This window comes from Xenopus laevis, chromosome 9_10S, assembly GCF_017654675.1.
Source record: "Xenopus laevis strain J_2021 chromosome 9_10S, Xenopus_laevis_v10.1, whole genome shotgun sequence".
Classification (NCBI taxonomy): Eukaryota; Metazoa; Chordata; class Amphibia; order Anura; family Pipidae; genus Xenopus; species Xenopus laevis.
The window spans coordinates 14,662,181-14,685,320 of record NC_054388.1 but is presented as its reverse complement, the minus strand read 5'-3'; the positions used below and the strand labels follow the sequence as shown (position 1 = coordinate 14,685,320).

Sequence of the window (23,140 nt, the reverse complement as noted above, 5' to 3'; positions counted from 1 at the left end):
CTATAAAGCAACAAGTACCTTGAATACTGGGGGCCCAGAACAATTGTCCTTCTGCCCTCTCCTAAAACCACACATCTAATTCTAGCTTTGTGGTACTTCTTCCCTCTTAAGGGCAGAGACACGTGGTCAGATTCGGGCAGATTAATTGGCGAGCGACAAATCTCCTGTTCTTCGGGGTGGCTAATCTCCCCAAACTGCCTTCCCGCTGGCTAGAATATAAATTGCCGGCGGGATGGCACTCGGAGCGCTCCGTTTTCCGCAGTCGTCTGAAGTTTCCTCGTGAGGCAACTTCGGGCGACTTGGGAAAAGGAAGCGCTCTAATTGCCATCCCGCCAGCAATTTACATTCTAACTGGCGTGAGGGAAGGGGAAGGCAGTTCGGGGAGATTAATCGCCCTGAAGAACAGGAGATTTTTCGCCGGCTGACTAATCTCCTCGAATCTGACCCCATGTCTCTGCCCGAAAGGGTTATTAACAACTAAAAAGTATTAGTATTTGCACTATAATTAATTATACAGGTATATATATATATATATATATATATATATATATATATATATATATATATATATATATATATATATATATATATATATATATATATATATATGTATATATAAAAATCCTGGTTTTCAGTGTTTTGTTTGTTGCTCTGTGTTTGTTCTGCTCTGTTGAGTAGAATTCTGTAGCGGATCAGTTACCCGAGGGTTATCCGCAAAAAAACGGGTAACCTGTTGGTATCGGGTAGAATTTTCAGGTTGCGGGTCTTCTCAATAGCCAGTTTTACTCCTTTACGTATGTTTTAAAAATGTTTTTCTGATCATGCCTACTTCTAATGATGTCACTTTCGGTTTACAATGACAGAACTGTTTCTTGGTCAGCTGTTTGCAGATACAGCACTTGCAGGTCGGGTAACGGGTAAAGGTGCGGGTTGCAGGTCCGGTTCGGGTTTCAAAAATTGGTTCCGCGCAGGACTCTAAGCCGAGCCATTAAATTAGACAGGCCTATAGATAAGGTACTGTAGTTAGTAAACTGCAGGCATGCACGTTTGCGACTGCCGCATGGATAAGGCTATTTCTGAATTCTAATTGGACTAGCTTGTAAGCAGAGACCAATAGGGGCTAGTTTTGTATTCTAAGTAGAAACCAAATTGCCTATAAAATTCAAAGATATATGACAGTAAGTACAGAACTGATTCTCCCCGAACCTGACCGCATGTCTCTGCCCTAAAGGGTCATTTACAACTAAAAAGTATTAGTATTTGCACTATAATATATATATATATATACACACAAACGGAAAATAGTAGCGCACTCCTGGGATTTTGATCAAGATCTTGATAAAGGCTCTGGATCTGGACACGAGCCGAAACGTTGATTACTGTAATGATGAATAAATAAACCAATTTTTTATCGAAGAAATCCCAGGAGTGCGCTACTATTTTCCGTTTGTATCTACTATTTCCCAGGATCAGCACCCGGGTGGATGAGAGGAATTGCCAAGAGGAGTGTGGATCATCAAGACTGTGTGTGTGTGTATATATATATATATATATATATATATATATATATATATATATATATATATATATATATATATATATATATATATATATATATATATATATATATATATATATATATATATATATATATTAAAAAATCCTGGTTTTCAATGTTTTGTTTGTTGCTCTGTGTTTGTTCTGCTCTGTTGCTGGATTTGTAAATAGCCTGGCTTACAAAACTCCCTGGATCACCCCATGTGCCATAATCATCACAAAGGACACTGCAGAGAGTCTCTCATGCTAAGTGTCTTATAACAAAAGACAATACATGTGGGTAAAGTAGACAATAATATTAACAGTAATGTTATTTCTGTTTGGGGACATTTGGCGAAAATGCAGATGCCGTGATTCAGGGAATGTTGCTGTCCTGTGAAGTGTATGATATATATGGCTGCAGAATCTGCTGATGCTGTATAAATAAAGTATAATAAGAATAATGCTAGGCATGAAATGGAAAATTTTAGTTAAATATTAAAGGGCAGGTGTGGCCATAGATAAAGGTACACGGCCCGTTTAAAGCTGCTGATTTGAGTCCTTTATACACTGATTCGATAGTTTATCTGCCCATAAATGTGGTCCTCTGGCAGGACTCCCCAATCGATATTTGGCCAAAAATCACCCAGGTGTTGATTGGGCAGGCTTGATTTTTCGGTCAGATCAAGAACTGCATTGGCTCATTGATGCAGTCCTTGCTCCAACTTTTCGTATCCCCTTCATTGTAAATCAATTGTTTGGCCCTATTAGATTTATGCTCATGCTCCAAGTCTGAGTCTAAAGGTCCCCATAGACGCAAAGATTTTTCTTTGGTGAACGGCTGATTTAGCGAAATCAAACCAACCCGTCAAATTATCGTGAAGTTAGTGGGCATCGAAACTATCGTACATCTTACGATTTTTCGTTCGACATCTGTCAGAAAATTGATCGGCCAGGTTAAAAAAAAATTATCGGTCCCAGTGCAATCTATCAATGTTTGCAGGGCAAAGCAGGCAGCTCCCCTCAGTTTTCCTGGCAATATCACCTGAAATGGTCTTTTTAGTTGATGGACAAATCATACATTTAAGAGATTGTTTTTAGATAATCGTGGTCTCACAATAATGAAAAGATCTTTTAAAGATACATCTATGGCCAACTTAAAGCTTTGAGAAACTAAAGTAGGCGGAAGTGACATACTCCCTGTATAACTCAGCCTGCAGCCTTGTGCCTTTATATGGTCACAGAACAACCCCTCAGTGACTTCTAATATCCTTATCATTTACAGTGGGGGTACATTATATCTTATAATGCATGAGTGATGCTCAAAGTTCCCTGTATAACAGAGCCTGCAGCCTTGTGCCTTTATATGGTCACAGAACTCCTCAGTGACAACTAATATCCTTATCACTTACAGTAGGGGGTACATTACCCCTTATAATACATGAGTGATACTCAGAGTTCCCTGTATAACTCAGCCTGCAGCCTTGTGCCTTTATATGGTCCCAGAACCCCTCAGTGACTTCTAATATCCTTATAATTTACAGTAGGGTTACATAATCCCTTGTAATGCATGAGTGATACTCTGAGTTCCCTGTATAACTCAGCCTGCAGCCTTGTGCCTTTATATGGTCACAGAGCCCCTCAGTGACTTCTAATATCCTTATTATTTACAGTATGGGGCACATTATCCCTTATAATACATACATGATACTCAGAATACCCTGTATAACTCAGCCTGCATCCTTGTGCCTTTATATGGTCACAGAACCCCTCAGTGACAACTAATATCCTTATCACTTACAGTAGGGGGAACATTATGCCTTATAATATATAAATGATACTCAGAATTCCCTGTATAACTCAGCCTGCATCCTTCTGCCTTTATATGGTCACAGAACCCCTCAGTGACTACTAATATCCTTATCATTTACAGTAGGGGGTATATTATCCCTTATAATACACAAGTGATATTCAGAGTTCCCTGTATAACTCTACAGGAGTTATAAGTGTACAGCCTTGTGCCTTTATATGGTCACAGAACTTGTGACTTCTAATATCCTTATCATTTACAGTAGGGGGTACATTATCCTTTATAAAACATGAGTCATACTGATCGGTATATGGTCACAGAACTTCTCCATGGCAGTAGGGGGTACATTATCCTCTATATATATTATTAGTAGACAGGGTACACAGCATGTGCAGACATACATGCAATGCAGAGAATGATAATGTATACCAAAATACCCTCTGGGCTTTGACCCTTGATCATTCATCCAGCTTAAATGACCCTGCTGCACTTTGTCCCCTAGCTTATTGCATTCCCACCCCCACACATTTCTTTTCATAGGGAGCAGCAGTGCTGCTAAATATGGAGGAATGCCAGCAATAGGAAGAGAAGGAGTTAAAGGACTGTTACTTGTCTGCAAACACAGCAAATCTAGGTGTGTCGCACACACTGTCAGATATTTATGTATTTATGAAGCTTTCTGAAACTCAGGTGTACAGAACCAAGGGGATGAGCTGGCTTTTGACTGGAGGGGATTCAGTATAGGCCGACTGAGGGATTAACGTGGGTGGGACAGAGGGAGGGTGTAGGAGCAGGTTGGACTGGTCTCAATGAATGGCTGGAGGGGTGGTTGATACACATGAAAGTGGAACAAACTGCAGACAGATATCGGCAGGCTTCAGGCAGTGACTTCTTCCTCTCTTGCAGGAATTGCTTGGTCTAGTGCATTCCTACCTGGGTATCCTTGTCTGCAGCAACATGAAGCTTATCTGTTTGCTACCTCTCCTGCTTCTGCTTATGGTAAGTAATAAAGCTTATTCATGCCTGCTCTGTACAACAAGGATCTGTAACTCCCAGCATCCCAGTCCGACTGTTCCGTTGAACGTTTACGATAAGAAAAGTAAAGATAAGAATGCTGTATACTTGTAGTTCATATACACAATTCCTGCCTAGCTGGAGATGCTGTGAATTTGTTTTTTAAAAATATTCCTCTAAATTAGCCACAGTCAAGGATTTTCGTGGAAAGATGCCACATTTGGTGCTGGACTGTGTAGTAATGGTATAGCACAATGTGGTGGCCGCATAATCGTATAATGTATTTATCTATCCATCATCCTTCCATAATACGTATGCAGGGTCCAGGGCGTTTGGACCCCATTGCACCTTTAATACTCTCTATAAAACTTTATAGTACATTTAAAGTACATACAGTAGATCAACTTGCAGTATCTCTTTCTCCCCAGTGTTCTAGTCTGGTTCTGATCAGTAGAGCAAACCCACAAGAATGGTCACTTTTGCTGTTACTGAGTTCCCATTGTTTTTTCAAAAAGGGGTCAATACAAATTCATCCAGGCTCCAAGCTTTTCTGATCAGAAACATGAAGTTCACACGGCATTACTAAGGCAATTGAATTGAATTAAAATATACCGAAAGAGGTATCTAGAGGAGCACCAGATCCAAAATCATATATACTGTATATAGTATCAGTTTGTTTTAGAAAAGACACTTTATGGCAGAATATAATATAAATGTAATGTATGGGATCCTACCATCACGCCTCCATTCTCTTTCATCACCTCTAAGTATTTTAGGTGGTTGGAGATTATATTATATGTTTTAAACATATTGCATGTTATCGCCTGTCATACCCAATGTGACATGTTGATTTATGAGAAAGATCCAAGCTGTTTTGGGTTGTGTGAAAGAAAACCCTCAGGGAAGGATTATGAAAATAACCCACCTCTGAATTTACTGCAAATAGAAATTGCCTTTCTTGTCTCCCTTTGTTTGATAAGGCTCTATCCATGCAGATAAGGGGTATCAATAACTCTGGGGGGCGTGATAAGGTCTAACATTTCTAAAAAGGCTATGCGGTCTTAAACATAAAGTAAATCAAGAGAACACAGATATGGATGGATAACACTAATGGACAAATATGAGCCCTAGGTATCAGTTGGGGGGAGGAGAATCAGCTTTAAGGCAAATGGTCAAATGGTCAAATAGTCAAATGCTAGGGCAGGTGTTTATTTTTGAATTCCTGGCTTGAAGGCAAGTTTTACAGAAAAAACAGATGTACTGCCAAACTGAGTCTCCTGTAGTCTACCAACCAGTAGCCAATCACAGCCCTTATTTGGCACCACCCAGGAACATTTTTCATGCTTGTGTTGCTCCCCAAATTTTTTTACATCTGAATGTTGCTCACAGGTGAAAAAGGTTGGGGACCCATGCTTAAGGGTAAGGGCATATGCCAAGATTTGGGGAGATTTAGTCGCCTGGTGACAAATCGCCTCTTCTTCCGGCCACTAATCTCCAAGCTAGAATCGAAATCTCCGGCGGGATGGCACTCGGAGTGCTTCGTTTTCCGAAGTCGCTGAAGTTTCCTTCTGAGGCAACTTCAGTCAACTTCGGAAAACGAAGAGCTCCGAGTGCCATCCTGCCGGAGATTTAGATTCTAGCCAACGGGAAGGCTTTTCGGGGAGATTACATCTTAGCGTGTGCCCTTACCCTAAAAGGAACAGTACTGATTTATTGCAATTCATTTATTGTATTTAAACCATGTTTTGCAGCAGTTGCTGTACTGATTTTCCAATGCCGAACCTGTTAGAGCAGGAGTGTCCATACTTTACTAATGCAAGGTCTACTTTTAGTTATGTTGTCCCATTATGACCTGCATTCATAAAAGCAAAGTTAATATTGGTAATAAATGTATATTGTTATATTTAATCATCTCTTTACTGCTACTGTTTACTTTTTAATTGAATGGGAGGTGCCAGGGTGCACTTCTCTGTCAGCTTAAATATACCACATGTTCTATTTTATTATGATTTCTTCTGTACCTATAAGCTGGTGGTCTAGAGCCCCATACCTGCACCTTTACCTACTTCTGAAAACACACTTTATTGCAGAATACCTATGCTGAAGTAGTTTTATGGTATCTATCTAAACAGGTTGTCCCTGCCTTGGTTTATGGTATGTCTATGTACAGGCTATGAGTAAACATGGTATATGAAAGGAGTATATCGCAAACAGAATAGTGACTACAAAAGGCTCTGGTCATTAGAGCTATAAACCTAAACAACATATGAGGTTTGCTTTGATGTGTTATTCGTTTATTACCAGTGATCGCCAACCAGGAATGTTGCTCCCAGTGGCATGAAAGCAGGTGTCTGTTTTTGAATTACTGACTTGTTTTCAAAGTTTTTGTTGCATGAAAAGCATATTGCCAAACAGAGCCTCTAGCAGGTTAAGGGTCAGGGCACACAGGCAGATTCAGGGAGATTAGTGCCCGGCGACAAATCTCTCTTCTTCAGGTGACTAATCTCCCCAAACTGCCTCCCCTGCCTTCGCCCTGCCTTCTGAAGTCGCCCGAAGTTTCCTTGTGAGGCAACTTCGGAAAACGAAGTAACGCGAGTGCCATGCTGCAGGCGATTTCTCATTCTAACAGGTGGAAGACAGGGAGAAGCAGTTCTGGAGATTAGTCGCCCCAAAGAAGAGGCGATTAGATGCCAGGCGACTAAATCTCCCCCAATCGCCCAGTGTGACCTTGTGCAGCCACCCAAGCAAAGTAATTTTACTCAGAGGTTGTTCTTTGTTTTTATTGTACTACCACCTACAGCATCTGACAGGCATCTGCCTTTTGGTTAAGATCAAGCGTAGTATCTGTTCTTATCAGTTCAATATCTCACAGCCTTTTGGCTAAGTGTAGTTGAAGTGGCTGGGCAACATACTGTGTGGAGGAAAACCACCTATGGAGAGGCAGTTGATCCTCTGGCCAAGGGGCCAAGAAGTCTGAACATTTTTTTACATTAGGACTTGGACCCCTGGCGTGCCCTATATGATCTCCTGTGATTGTATATCAAAAAGCTCAAGCACATTTTAACTTCGGCACCTTTGCAACACTTGCGCTGGGGCTGCACACAGCCACTTTTTATGATTTTATCAATTTATTTTTATCTCACTTTGAATTTTTCCAGTGTTTTTTCTAAGGATTTAATGCAATACTCTCCAGGGTCTTTGCATAAATCTAGGGGAGAGATGTGTGACCATTAGGCTCCTTCTCCCCCTAAAAGCTGTCTCATCCATCAGTGCAAATAACTTGAGACCTCTTCAGATGTTATTTTGGCATTCTTTCCCCTTGGAGGCCTTCAGGTTGTAGGAGATTGGCAAAGGGGATCTCAAAACCTTTGCTTCCCAAGGGCCTTTTGGTCAGGGATAAAAGAGGGTCCACTTTAGTTTTCAGATAAAAGGTGACCCTGAAGAATAATTTTTTACTTTCTGGCTTTTGGCTGGATGACTAAGGGACGGGGATTTGCTGTTTTTTAAAACTTGTCCTTTTCTTGCACCCTTGGAGTTTATGTGTGTTACATGTTTTTTTGCACTGGGTGAAGATAAAACACTTGCTCTGGGCTTCAAATAAACACAAACTTACAACATGCATGGAGCTGGAGCTTTTTCTAAAATACCAGGCTTACTTCTCCTCTGGTCAGGTGACAACCTAACTGGAGAGCTACAGGTTGGACACACTCTTTATTTGAGGTGGCCATATGCTGGCCAGCACTTCAAGCGATGTGACTGGACTGAATGTATGACAGGCCCTACCCAGGGATGCCCAAATAGTGTTTTTTCATTGGTTTTGACCCTTGGATGCACCCACCATCCACAACAAGTGTTGTTTAGACAGATCAACTCTGTCCAACATTATTGCACGATGGTTTGGTGTAATTGATCCTTGACCTGACATATATACCCAGTATGGTCAAAATAAGTCATAATGCCCAACTAAAAAATGTATCGTGGCCATCGTTACCGATCTCCCTTTTCTGTAAGCTGTTCCCTCTCCATATCTGCCTCCACGTTGAATGACCGGAAAGGTTTAGACATGCCAATAATTTAAGTTAAATGCTTTAAAACCAACATCAGTCAGTGGTTACCTTCTTTCTACCCTCAAGGGCCATCAAAAACCAGAATACATTCTTCAAACTGGAAGATAATGGATTTACACAAGAAAATCTGACAGATTGATAGGCTAAAACAGGTAGTAACTAAGGTGCTGTCTGGGATGTGTATTTTTAAAGAGTCATTAGGACTCACTGTCGATGTAGAATAAATCACAAACAAATATAATACTCCCCAGGTCCAAAAGAGTATGTGTACAAGTTAGGGTGCTGGGTTTTGGTCATTTTACTGCTTCAAAAGTGTATATATATAGTTCTAGGAATGTCTGTGACAACAAATATGTGTTCACTCCAAATCCCTTTTCATATTGGGCTTTCAGGGTTATCTAGAAGAGCAAATATTAGATCTAATTTTGCAAGCAGGGTAGGGTAATAAAGGAGAAAACAGAGATAGATACTATATTTATATATAACTTATATATAACTGGCAAACATGGATGACAGTAGAACCTGTTGAGTAATAATATCATTTTATAAATGATGAAATAACCCAACAAGTAGTAGACTGCCCTAGAGGCCATAGGTCCTCAGCTATTGTGGACTTTCCCCTCTCCCTGAAGACCAATTGGAGTGATTATGGGGTAAAAGCTACATTTCTGGTCTAGAGCTGTCTGTACAGTGAATATTTCAAACTAACAGAGGTTTTGACATTAAATGGGTTTGTTCCCATAATTCCTGAATAAAAACTACTGTAGGGTAACCTTTAGTAAATCACAGTTGTAGTGACAGCATCATTTTTACAATCACAGTATGTATTCATTATATATATATATATATATATATATATACACATACATACATACATACATACATACACATATATATATATATATATATATATATATATATATATATATATATATATAATTTATTTATTTATTATATAGTGACATGAAATGCAAAAATAATGTATGACAGCATAGACCGTGCCATAATTACATTTTATTTTGTAGCCTAAATAAGAAAAAGGGTGTTTAAATGGAATGAAGAGATATCTATTTGATATCTAACTAGTAAAATTGTTATGCACTCCCAAACCAAAATCAATAGCCCAGGTGCACCCTGAGAAATGGGTATCCATATAATAAAAATTGGAGCATTCATAGAACTTTATTTATTGGTTGTTACCAACGTTGTGGTCCCAGTAAGAGGACCTTTCTCAAGGCATCCCAAATATCAAAAGATATCTAAGATATACTAAAATAATCTTGATGTTTCTAACTGCTTGTGATTCACAGTGTAAGACAAAAACACCCACAGGCACATATGATACAACCCATCCCTTTATACAGTAAGCTAAACACCCAGGGGCTTAGGGTGCAGTTCTATAAAGGGCCAAGTCATAGATATTTGGCAAAACAAGAGAGACGAGGGGTGGGAAAGTGTGCGATAGGGAGGAAACAATAGAAACGTGGGGCTGAGAAGATAAACAGGTCAAGAGTAATGAGTACCGATATTCTTCAAAGTTTAATTACTGTGGATTATCTTTGTTGCTTACTGCAGATTTAAATGGGGATCTCTGCAAATAGCCCTGTGCAATGATAATTACTCCCAAAACTGGTTTAACACAACGCAAGCTTATAAACCTTACTGGCAACATCATTCACAAGACTAAATGGACCATTAAAGCTTAATTTACTACAGTGTTTTCTTTGGTTCATTTTTGTTCAGTGTGTAAACAGGATGATTAGTGCTTACTTCGCTCTCTGTCTCTGTTATTAACAGAGTAAACAATAAAACCAGCCATTGTATTCCCTGTCATATAAATATGATTCATAATACATTTGTGTTCAGAACAGCAGTGTGTTTAAAAAAGCGAATAAAGCACAGAATTCTTATAATCGCTTTTATTTCCATACACGCAAAGGCATTGGGAAAACTGCACATTCTATTCCAAATCAAACCACAAAGGCAGAGTTGTGTTATTCCTTTACGGAAAGGAAAGAAAAGGGAATATTAGGCTGTTCCGAAAAATAGTGTCTGCATTCTTCTTTATAAACTCCCATTCACTGTATAAACGGAAACTGATTTTGCTTTCCTTTGAATGACTGAACTAATATTGAGTTGTATAATCTGTGTTTCTGAGAACTGCTGCACATCTGTGTTACATGGAGTCCCCCAACTTCCAGCAACCTGTTACATTCCACAATTCTTCTGCATTTCCTGCTTTTGCCTCATTATTTTTGATGTCGCCCCACAAGTTTTCTATTGGATTAAGGTCCGGGATTGGGCCACTCCGTAACGTCAATATTGTTGGTGTGGAACCAAGATGTTGCTGGTTTACTGGTGTGTTTGGGTTTGTTGTCTTGTTGAAACCTTCATTTCAAGGGCATTTCCTCTCAGTATAATCCAACATTTTGATGTATTGAAACTGATCCATGATCCCTGGTATGTGATAAATAGGCCCAACACCATAGTCTGTGAAACATCCCCATATCATGATGCTTGTGCCACCAGCTTCACTCTGAACTGTGGCTTGAATTCAGTGTCTGTGGCCCCTAGACCCAATATCTTTCATTAGTCCACAAAATGTGACGCCATTTCTCTTTAGGCCAGTCAATGTGTTCTTTGGGAAATTGTCAGCTCTTCAGCACGTCTTTTTTTTCAACAATGAGACTTTGCGATGGCTTCTTGCCGATAGCTTGGCGTCTTCTAATTGCAACAGTATCTCAGATAACTTTACATCTTCTTTGATCTTCCTGGAGCTGATCATTGAGTCTTTGCCATTTTGATTCTTCTTCTATCCATTGAATAGTAGTTTTCTTCCACGTCTTTCAGATTTTGGTGCCATTTTGAACCATTTGGGATAATTTTAGCTGAGCAGCCTATCATTTTCTACACTTCTTTATATGTTTTCCCCTCTCTAATCAACTTTTTAATCAAAGTACGCTGATTTGACTAAAGGTCCCCATAGACGCGACGATTCTTCTTGCCGAACGACCGATTTTAGGGAAGTCCGACCAATCCTTCGAAATTATCGTGCGGTTAGTGGTATTCGAACGATCGTACATCTTACGATTTTTCGGCCGACATCTGTCAGGAAATTGATCGGCCAGGTCAAAAAATCTTTGTCGGTCCCAGTGCAATCTATCTATGTTTGCAGGGCCAAGCAGGCAGCTCCCCTTTGTTTTCCTGCCAAATTGGTCTTTTTAGTTGATGGTAAATTCGTACGATCGTTCCGCGAAGATCATTGTCTCACGATCAGGATCTGATCTTTTAAAAATCTTTACATCTATGGCCAGCTTAAGAGACACTTGCTGCTATTTCGGGAGATTACCCAGCGACAAATCACTTCTTCTTTCGTCTAATAATCTACCCAAACTGCCTTCCCGCCGACTAGAAAGTAAATCACTGGTGGGATCGATTCGTTGTCCGAAGTTGCCTCATGTGGAAACTATGGGCGACTTCAGAAAGCTGTAGCAATCTGAGTGCCATCCCACCGGCGATTTACATTCTATCCAGTGGGAAGGCAGTTCAGGGAGATTAGTCACCCGAAGAAGTATTGATTTGTCGCAGGGCGACTAATCTCCCGAAATAGCAGCAGCATGTGTTTCTGCCCTAACCAGCATCACATAAACATTTGCTCCTTCCTTCCTTAAATAAGGTACAGAATTGGCACCTGTTTTTTCACAGAAAGAATGAGCTCACTAATTGAACTCCACACTGCTATTATTTGGAACAAGCTATTATTATTTGGAACACTGCTATTATTTGGAACAAGCCTCAGTTAATGATTCAGTGACACAGAATCAGCAGCATGTCATGATTGTTGGGTCCGTTGGATTTCCATTACTCTACTACACCTACGAGTAAATTAATTGCCATGTAGAAATGTAATATAATAGATAAAAGCAGAACAAGTATAGCTAATGCTAATGATATAGGGGAAGTTAATTGACGCACCCATCGTATGCCTCATAAGCTGAACCTAGTGTGTGTATATAAAGACTGTAAACTCTGCTAGGGCAGGGACTGATGGGAATGATCTATAATCTCTGTACAGCACTGCTGAATATATTGGTGCTATAGAAAAAATGTATAATGTTAATATTGCCTGCAGCCAATGGGAGGTGCTGGGGAGATTTCTCTGCCTTCGGTATAAGGATGATACACAACTAATAAGGGCTATTTAAATACTTTGGTATTCTCCTCAGGCATCTTAGTCACGACATGTATAGGTATTGCCCATAGCTTTCGGGCTTCTGCATGTTTCCTCTCCTCACTCTCACACACCCTGTTTTACAGGGTCAGACTGGGGAGACCGGCTGCTGTCTACAGGGTCCCCTGCCCCGCCGCAGTGCACTGTGCTGCGATTGTGCATGCGATAATGGTTTTTTGCTGTGATTGCGCATGTGTGCGCATACAGTTTTTTTTTGCCGCAACCTGAAAATTATTGTTGCAGGGAGCAGGTCTGGACCGGCTGGGGCCCACTGGGTTTTTTCCCGGGGTCCCGCCAGGCCCAGTCAGACCCTGCTGTTTTATCACCAAAATACATAATGTGTTTTTCATGTTAGAGGCTTTCTGATTAAACGGTGAGAGTGAGGAGATTATTAAACAGGGCACAAGTGTTGGGTTAAGGGATGTAAGGTTGCACCACTGAGAGCTCATACATTTAAAGGGGTTGTTCACCTTTGAGCTTGGGTCCCCAACCTTTTTACCAGTCTGTCACATTCAAATGTATAAAAAGGTTGGAGATTTGAGAGCAACATACGCACAAAAATCTTCCTGGGGGTGCCAAATATGGGCTGTGATTGGTTATTTTGTAGCTTCTAGGTGGGCGTGCACCCTATAGGAGCCTCTGTTTGGCAATGCACATGGTTTGTATGCAACTAAGACTTGCCTTCAAGCCAGGAACTCAAAAATACGAACCTGCCTTAAGGCCACTGAGAGCATCCAAGGGGTCGGAGAGCAACATGTTGCTCACTAGCCACTGGTTGGGGATCACTGATATAGAGAGTGGTATCCTGAGACAATTTGCATTTGGTTTTCATTTTTTATTATTTGTGATTTTTGAGTTATTCTGCTTTTTTTCCCCAGCAGCTCTCCAGTTTACAATTCCAGCATTCTGGTTTCTAGGGCCCAGATTACCCTAGCAACCATGAACTGATTTGAATGGGAGACTGATATATGAGTGGGGTGGGTCTGAATAGAAAGATGATTCCTCAAAAGTAGCAATGACAATACATGTACAGAGCATACGTTTTTTTAGATGGGCTCACTGTAACATACTAAAAGTAAACCCCTTAGGGTGTTTCCACTATGCACCCATTGTGAAAAACATGTTTTTCCAGTCATTACGCATTTGCAGATGTTTGGCCCATAGAATATAATATGAGTTGGTAAAAATTGTACAGTTATGGGACCTGTTATCCGGAATGGTCGGACCTGGGGGTTTCCGGATGATGTATCTTTCCATAATTTGGAACATGTAAATATTAAATAAGCCCAATAGGCTGGTTTTGCTTCCAATAAGGATTAATTATATCTTAGTTGGGATCAAGTACAAGGTACTGTTTTATTATTACACTGAAAAAGGAAATCTATTTTAAAAATTTGGAGACAACCTTTCCATAATTCGGAGCTTTCTGGATAATGGGTTTCCGGATCCCATACCTGTAGTCAATAATTAATGGGGGTGAAAGGCTTTAATAAATATGGTCGCCTGTGTTTGTGTGGAAGGGGGGGGGGAAATAGTCTTAAATTTTTATTAATGTGAAATAATTATCGATCTGTGGATAAAAACTTTTCACACGGGAAAATGAATTCAACCTTTGATAAACCTGCCCCAAGGGGTTTCTGTTACGGCTGTGTCATGAGCAGCAATACATGATTGAAAAGAAAATGGAAACTTTAGTGTGATCTTGTAAGTGCAGGGGGCCGCCCACCCCCGGGCCTTATCTTATAATCAGTAAATGTGGGTCACTGCATTGTTCTGTACTACTATCTCATCTGCTTTCTCCTGCTCATGGGGCTTAGGGTAAGGCCACACTAGGCGATAGCGCAGCGATTTGACTCGCGGCGACTTTTCGCCGCGACTTTTAATCCGCAATCGCTGGGGAAACTTTTGCGCTGGCGTCTATGGGGAATTGCGAGCGTAAAAACACACGCGGCGATCTTTTTTCTATTGTCGCTCGAAATCGCGCGATTTCGAGCGACAATAGAAAAAAGATCGCCGCGTGTGTTTTTACGCTCGCGATTCCCCATAGACGCCAGCGCAAAAGTTTCCCCAGCGATTGCGGATTAAAAGTCGCGGCGTAAAGTCGCCGCGAGTCAAATCGCTGCGCTATCGCCTAGTGTGGCCTTACCCTTAGAGTGTTAGACAATCATTTGGGTTCCCCAAGCTAAAGGGCTTCAGCCATCTGCTGATTTACAAAGAGTGCTGGGAGTTGTAGTGAATCTGTCAACCCTTCTGCCCAGAGGGCAGATATTCATTATGTGTCTCTCTGCTGTTTTTCGGATGCTGGACTTCAGCAGTGATTGGAGAGCTGAAGACTTTGCCATTTTACTAGTAAAAGAGCAAGGGACATTGCAGGGGCAGGATTTAAAGTAGGACTGTGGCTCTTCAGCTGTAATTACGTATCCTACACTATGCCCATTTTGCCTTACTGACTCAATCTTGTCTTACTGTCTACATTTTGCCCTGCTGTCTCCATCGTGTTGTGCTGTCTCCCTCTTGTCTTACTGTCTCCATCTTATCCTACTGTTTCCAGCTTGCCCTGCTGTCTCCAGCTTGCCCTGATGTCTCCAGCTTGCCATATGGTCTCCAGCTTGTCATGCTGTCTCCATCTTGCCCTACAGGCTCTATCTTGCTCTTTTTTCTCCAGCTTTCTCTACTGTCCATTTTTGTCCTACTGTCTCCCTCTTGCCGTATTGTCTCTGTTTTCCCAGACTGTCCTCTCTTGCCTTACTCTCTCCATCTTGCATACTGTCTCCATCTTGCGCTACTGTCTCAATCTTGTCCTATTGTCTCTTCTTTCCCTACTTTCTCCATCTTGTTCTACTGTCTCCATCTTACACTGATGTCGCCATCTTGCTCTATTGTCTCCATCTTGTCCTACTGTCTCCATCTTACCTTACTGTCTCCATCTTGCCCTACTGTCTCCATCTTGCCTTATTGTTTCTTATTTCCCTACATTCTCCATATTGCTCTGCTGTCTCCATCTTGCCTTATTATCTATTCTTTCCCCACTTTCTCCATCTTGCTCTGCAGTCTCCATCTTGCTCTACTGTCTCCATCTTGCCCTATTGCCTCTTCTTTCCCTACTGTCTCCATCTTGCTCTGCTGTCTCCATCTTGCCCTACTGTCTCCATCTTGCCATATTGTCCCTTATTTTCCTACTTTCTCCATCTTCCTCTACTGTCTCCACCTTGCCCTACTGTCCCATCTTGTCTTACTTTCTCCATCTTGTGTTACTCTCTCCATCTTGCCCTATTATCTCTTCTTTCCCTACTGTCTCCATCTTCCTCTACTGTCTCCATCTTGCGTCTCCATCTTGCCCTCCCAATATATAACAATACAGTCCCCTTCTACAATTAAAGGAGAAGGAAAGGTTAAAACTAAGTAAGCTAAGTGATCAGGGAGAGACTCAGGCAGGAAGTGATGTCACAACAAGCTAATACTAGATCTGCTATCCTAAGCAAACAGAGAGCTTCTAGAGATTTTTTACTCAGGTATGGTAAAACATTCTACAGAATAAATATAGCATTCTAGCTTGCACTATTGCAGCTAATCTATTGGTAATAAAATGCCTCCGTGGCTTTCCTTCTCCTTTAAAAAAAAATAAAAACAAAGGGAAAAGTGAATGTATAGTGCTCCTATAAGCTGTGTGGATGCCATATTTAAATACTTTTATTCTGGATCCCCATTAATACTGAAATATGGCAGGAAAAACTTCTCACAAGACTCAAACTGACCTTTATGTCTCAGTTTCTCCGGAAATTCTCGGACCCATTATTTAATAAACAAGCCTTGAGCCGGAATGTGAAATCTTAGCTTCTTTCTGTTGCGTGTGACAAGTTCCAGCTGGCAGGGTTTATTTGCTCCTGCCGTGTGTAAATATTGGTAATGCCATTAGATCATTTTTACACTGTTGGTGACACTGCTGAGTCAGTACTTTCTGGCTCCTTGCTATAGGCAGCGATCCAACATGGCTGACCTTGCCCTTGAATCTGGGGAGTGCCCTCTCTTTGCTTTCTTTCTTTTTATTTACTTAGATATAAGCTTATATATATATATATAGGATTTCTCTCATAATAATTATAAATTCCTTCCTTAATTGTTTTTATTAGATTTAATATGACTCATGTTGCCAAAGGGTCTTGTTATAGCATCACAAGTAAGTGGCAGTTGTTCTTCTATAGCCAAATACAGAGCAGTGAATCCTTTGCTTGTCTAACAGAAGCCTACAGGCCATACAAGGTAATTGCATTTAAAGGCAGGGTTGAGCTCTGTCCTACCGCTGCACATTAGACAAGCAAAGGATTAAGCTGGCCATGGATGCAAAGATCCGATCGTTTGAATCCTCCTTCCCCATCTCCCGACTTGCCACTAATCATTCAGATCAAATCAAGTAGTAAAAGAACAGATCAGACGATGTTCTGCCCCTCACAGCAATCGTACGAAAGTTATGTCCGACAAAAGCCAGTTACAGTCTCGCACTGATATCGTCAGATCGGCAATACATGCAGAGATATTATCGGCAGCCGACAGAAATTTTCTAACCTGTCCGATCGACTGAACAACCGATCGGCATGGCACGACAGATGTCGGGACACTCCACACGATCTGAAAATAATAAGGAAAGTCCTTACACTAAGGGGCAGATTTATCAAGGGTCGAATTGAAAATTGAAAATTCTAATTTTTTTTATGGTCAAAACTGTCAAATTCGACTAGGGAGTTATTCAAATTTGATTCGTGTTTTTTTTTAAAAAAAATTCTAAATTGATTTTCAAATTTATTATAGAAGAACTCAAATTCGACTATTCGACTATTTTTTCCCCAAAATAAATCAGTTAATAGTGCTGCTCCAGCAGAATTCTGCACTGAAATCCATTTCTCAAAAGAGCAAACAGATTTTTTTAAATTCAATTTTGAAATCTGACATGGGGCAAGACATTTTGTCAGTTTCCCAGCTGCCCCAAATCATGTGACTTGTGCTCTGATAAACTTCAATCACCATCGTCGCCTTTGACAAAGCTCGCATTTGGCGAGTGAAACGCGCGTCAGGCGCACCTTTTAGTTTCAGTCAGGCAGGACGGTTTGATAGGGACTTTGTTCGTAAAACGGATCGGGAGGGGTGCTACAAGGGTGAAGGGGTTGGCTCTGGCATATGGATCCGCGGGTCTGGACTCTAACTCTATGTAGAAATTAAGCACCTATACAATACTGAATGGCTTCTTGCAGCGGGTGGTGAATCGGAGGGTGAAGGGGTTGGAAACGGCTTTTGAACTGTGGGCCAGAAATTATTATTAGTGCTAGAACTGATTTTCATCAGCAAGGCAAGCTGGCTATTTGTCTAATCAAGCCCACAGTCTATACCAATACCCCTTAAGATCAACCGTCGCTGGGTTAAATGGATGCTTAGCACGATCAGTGATAACCCTCCTTTATCAGTCAATCAACGTCCTGTTTCTCGCTGGTTTTTTAATATTTTCTTTGGTCTGGACATTTTAACATATATATTAAAAGTTACGTTTTAATTTCAATACTTCTAAATGCTTCGGAGGTTACATATGGGAAGGTGCAACTGTGAGGGCCAGTTCTTTCTAATTTTCTCCCCCTTATTTTGTATATAATTGCTATTTGGCCTTGCACACCATATACTGTGATTGATGGTTGGTGCTCCCTAACACCATATACTTTTCTCGTAAACTTCAATCACTCTTTACTGCTGTACTGCAAGTAGGAGTGATATCACCCCCTCCCTTTCCCCCCCCAGCAGCCAAACAAAAGAACAATGGGAAGGTAACCAGATAACAGCTTCCTAACACAAGATAACAGCTGCCAGGTAGATATAAGAACAGCACTCAATAGTAAAAACCCATGTCCCACTGAGACACATTCAGTTACATTGAGAAGGAAAAACAGCAGCCTGCCAGAAAGCATTTCTCTCCTAAAGTGCAGGCACAAGTCACATGACCAGGGGCAGATGGGAAATTGACAATATGTCTAGCCCCATGTCAGATTTCAAAACTGAATATAAAAAAATCAGTTTGCTCTTTTGAGAAATGGATTTCAGTGCAGAATTCTGCTGGAGCAGCACTATTAACTGATTCATTTTGAAAATTTTTTTTTTTCCCATGACAGTATCCCTTTAAGTTGGAGAAAAATTTTTTCTTTTTAAACAAATTTACCTTGGTTTTAAATTAGAATTTAAATAGAAATTATGGGAGTTTTTAAAAACTAAAGGTGGCCATAGACGTAACAATTAATTCAACACACACATGTAGAGCTGAATAGATATACAGGTAGATATACGGGAAGAAACAATAGAATTCTACCTGTATCTGACGATTCAGCACTAACAATGGGCGATGTTTGGGTCCCTTCAAAGGCACCCGATCAAAATTTTCCGTCCAGCCCGATCGACGAGCCGACCGATATCCAAGTCTTCTGCCGATATTGGTCGGCTCTTTTTTCCACCATACACGCAACGAATATCGGACGAAAATTAGTTTCGTACGATATTATCTGTGCGTCTATGGCCACCTTAACATGGATTTGAAATTCAACCTTTGATAAATGTGCCTCTTATACTTTACCAAATAAATGCCTCCCATGCCCGTTGCAAAACACTATACTTTTTCTGCACCATTATATATTCCTACACATTTACTTTTTGTTGTTTTAAAGTTGCAGGCAGTTACTTTATGTGTTCTTATAAACAAACCCCTCCGTTACCAAAGATGAAGCATTTGTTAGGGTTTGAGATAAAAAGTGGCTCATTATCAGACAACTGCTGATCTGTTCAGGAAATAGAATGTGACCTTAATTTCCATCTTAGACTTTGCCCTGTTCATTACAAGAAATAACAAACAGTCAAACACCATATCTATTCCCTAATTAAAACAAAAGGTAGAAAAAGTATGTTTAGCATAAGCCCTATTTATTTACACTGCTGGATTTATTGGCTGACTCCCTTGTGCTGCCAAGATCTAAGAAAAGTTTTTGAAAGCCCTCTGGATAATTTGAGGCTTCCAAAGCCTCCAAAGAAGTTCAATAAGACTTGCACAGCCACCAAAAAAAGTCCATTAAAGCTTCAGAAGCCTCCATAAAAAAGTCTCAGCGGCGAAGTGCGTCAGGCTTGTGACATCATCCAGGTGCACACAGTGAACAACATGCTGTGAAAGTGGAAGATACGCATGAAAAAACTCAACCCACCATGAAAAAACTCATGGCAGGTTATGAAAGTTTGAACATATTTCTGTGGTTTTTCCCAGTTATTACAGTTTTGCTAATGAAGGTGAATTACCCTTTAAGCTGTGTGTCTAACTTCTCCCAAGGGACCTGTTATCTTATATTGTTACAATTACTTATTTCCTTATCTAGAAATTGTTACAAAAATATATTACAAGCAGCTGTAGCTGTTCTGGGAACTCTGCCAAAAGCCAATTAAGTTAGAAACTTTGTTTCTTTTTTCTAGCTGTTCAGGGCAGAGAAAAACAGGACTTTCCAGTACAAATGAGGGACTGCAGGTTGAGCTGTCAAAAGAGGGACTGTCCCTCTAAAAATGGGACAGTTGGGAGGTATGGCTAATGTAAAAGCATTGGGCAAATACTTTATGGCAAACCAGATTGCAGCTCCCTAACACAAGATAACAGCTACCTGGTAGATCTAAGAACAACACTCAATAGTAAAATCCAGGTCCCACTGAGACACATTCAGTTACAATGAGTAGGAGAAACAACATCCTGCCAGATAGCAGTTCCATCCTAAAGTGCTGACTCTTTCTGACCACGCAAAATGACCTTAGATGGCGCCTACACACCAATATTACTACTAAAAAAAATACACTTGCTGATTCAGGAATGAAATTTAATATTGTAGAGTGAATTATTTGCAGTGTAAACAGTGTCATTTAGAAATAAAAACAACATCATAAAAATCTTGACACAGTCCCTTTAAGAAATACAGTAAATAATGAAGGCCAATTGCAAAGTTGCTAGGAATATGACATTACTACAACATACTAAACGTTAGCTGAAAGTGAACCACCTCTTTAAGGCTTTGTAAGTACCTGCCTACCATTCCCTAAGGTGCAAACCAGTACATATTGATTTAAAGGGTAACGTGCCCTATAAGTTGTAAACCAAGTTATATTGGTGATGGAAACTACTAACAGGGAATGGACTGGGCTGGACCTGATCCTTGCTGGTGCTTCCCCAAGCCGCTGATCTCCCTCCCCTGACACACTGGCATACCTCCCAACTGTCCCGTTTTCAGCAGGACAGTCCCGCTTTTGACAGCTCAACCCGCAGTCACGTGTTTGTACTGGAAAGTCCCTATTTTCTCTGCGCTGAACAGCTAAAAAAAGATGATGACAATGTTTCTAACTTAATAATCTTTTGGCAGAGAGCCCAGAACAGGCACAAGGTTCAGATAAGATACTTTGTAACAATTTTAAGATAAGCAAATAAGTAATTGTAAGAATTTAGATAAGGAGGTCCATTGGGAAAAGTTAGACTCACAGTTTAAAGGGGTTTTTCTCCTTTGATGTAACTTTTAGTATCATGTAGAGAGTGATATTCTGAGACAATATGCAATTAGTTTTCATTTTTTATTATTGAAGGTTTTTGATTTATTTAGCTTTTTATTCAGCAGCTCTTCAATTTGCATCTTAAGCAATCTGGTAACTAGGGTCCGAATTGCCCTAGCAACCATGCCTTTATTTGAATAAGAGACTGGAATATGAATAGGAGAGGCCTGAATACAAGGACCAGTAATACAAAGTAGCAATAACAATACATTTGTAGCCTTACCGAGCATTTGGTTTTTAGAAGGCGCCAAATTTTTGTCCCTCCTTTTATTTCTACAATGTTGGGAGGTATGCGTGACGGCCACCAGTTCGATCCTGACTCCTAACCATCCCTTTAGCAGCGTGACATCACAGAAGATGGGCTATAAAATATGGGAACGTACTACATTATTATAAATTTTTCCTTTGCTTCTTTCTAGCGCTGGTTCATGTTATCCGACACTTTCTGAAAGGAACTCATCTGATTCAATATGTTGCAGATTATCTTTGTTATTGGAGAAATAGTAATCTCATCCTTATTCTTGAGAACTAATACCTTGTATCGATTCGAAGGATTTTAATCCGTCGATTTTTCTTCGACCAAAAAAGCTAGCTAAGACTACGGGGACCATCCCCATAGGCTAACATTGACTTCGGTAACTTTTAGGTGGCGAACTAGGGGGTCGAAGTTTTTTCTTAAAGAGACAGTACTTCAACTATCAAATGGTCGAATAGTCGAACGATTTATGTTCGAATCGAAGTAGTAGTCGAAGGTCGAAGTAGCCAAAAAACCATTTGAAATTCGAAGTTTTATTTATTCATTCCTTCACTAGAGCTATGTAAATGGGCCCCATAGAATAGAAATGTCACAATATAAGGCTGATTAGTAATTAATACAGATAATTACTACATGGCAGCACAGAAACCAGTGCAATTAGCATCAGAATTTAATAATCAGCAAACCTGTAGCTTCATCTTAAATTACAGGGGAAGCTCATTTTCTGCTGGATAATTAGTGACGAGCCCTAAACTCAGCTTCTCAACAGCTGCTCAGAGCCCACTGAGCATGTGAGTGTCACAGACACTTTCCAAGATGGTGGCCCCCTGTGACAAGTTTGAAGTCCTGGATCATTGCTGCTATTGACAAGCTGACACTTTAGGTTGGTGCAATAAGGTCATTATATAAAATATAAGCATTTTCAACCATATTCATTTTTAGCATTTCATTCTCCTTTAAAGGGGTTGTTCATCTTTGAATTAACTGTTAGTATGATGTAGAGTGTTACAGTATATTCTAAGTCAATTTGCATATGGTATTCCTTTTTTATTATTTGTGGTTTTCGGGTTATTTTATTTTTTTCATTTATCCACTCTCCAATTTGCAATTGCACCAATCTGGTTGCCAGGGTCCAAATGACCCTAGCAACCAAGCATAGATTAGAACAAGAGACTGGAATATGAATAGCAGAGGGCCTGGATAGAAAGATGAATAATAAAAAATATCATTTTTGTAGACTTATAGAGCATTTGATTTTTTAGATGGGATCAGTGAACCCCTTATTTGAAAGCTGGAAAGAGTCAGAAGAAGGAGGCAAATAATTCAAAAACTATAAAAAATATATAATGAAGACCAATTGAAAAGTTGCTTCGAAATGGCCAAGGGGAGATGGAGCTCTTCCATTAATTAAATTAACATATGAAACAAGAGGGGCACCAGAACAATTCAACAAAGTGTGGGGGCCTGGTGTGACCCAGACTCTCTGGTACACATATAAAATACATGTATTTGCTTTATATGCTCATCTTCATACAGGTACTTACAACTGTTACTAAAAATCCAGTTATTGACGTGACACTGTATCTGCACCAATACAAACTGTAACTATTATATCAATCACAACTGTA

General features: G+C 40.2%; 1 protein-coding gene across 2 annotated transcripts in view; it reads left to right on the top strand.

The window, feature by feature from the left end:
* Window positions 1–4,132: 4,132 nt before the first annotated feature.
* cdh26.S (cadherin 26 S homeolog) overlaps window positions 4,133–23,140 on the top strand; it is a 44,895-nt gene continuing 25,887 nt past the window's right edge. Inside the window, exon 1 of one of the 2 annotated variants that reach the window (XM_041579183.1) lies at window positions 4,133–4,345. In XM_041579183.1, the coding sequence (XP_041435117.1) occupies window positions 4,304–4,345 (42 nt within the window). In that variant the 5' untranslated portion in view covers window positions 4,133–4,303. The remainder of the gene's footprint in view (window positions 4,346–23,140) is intronic. The other variant, XM_018238229.2, reaches the window with a different exon arrangement.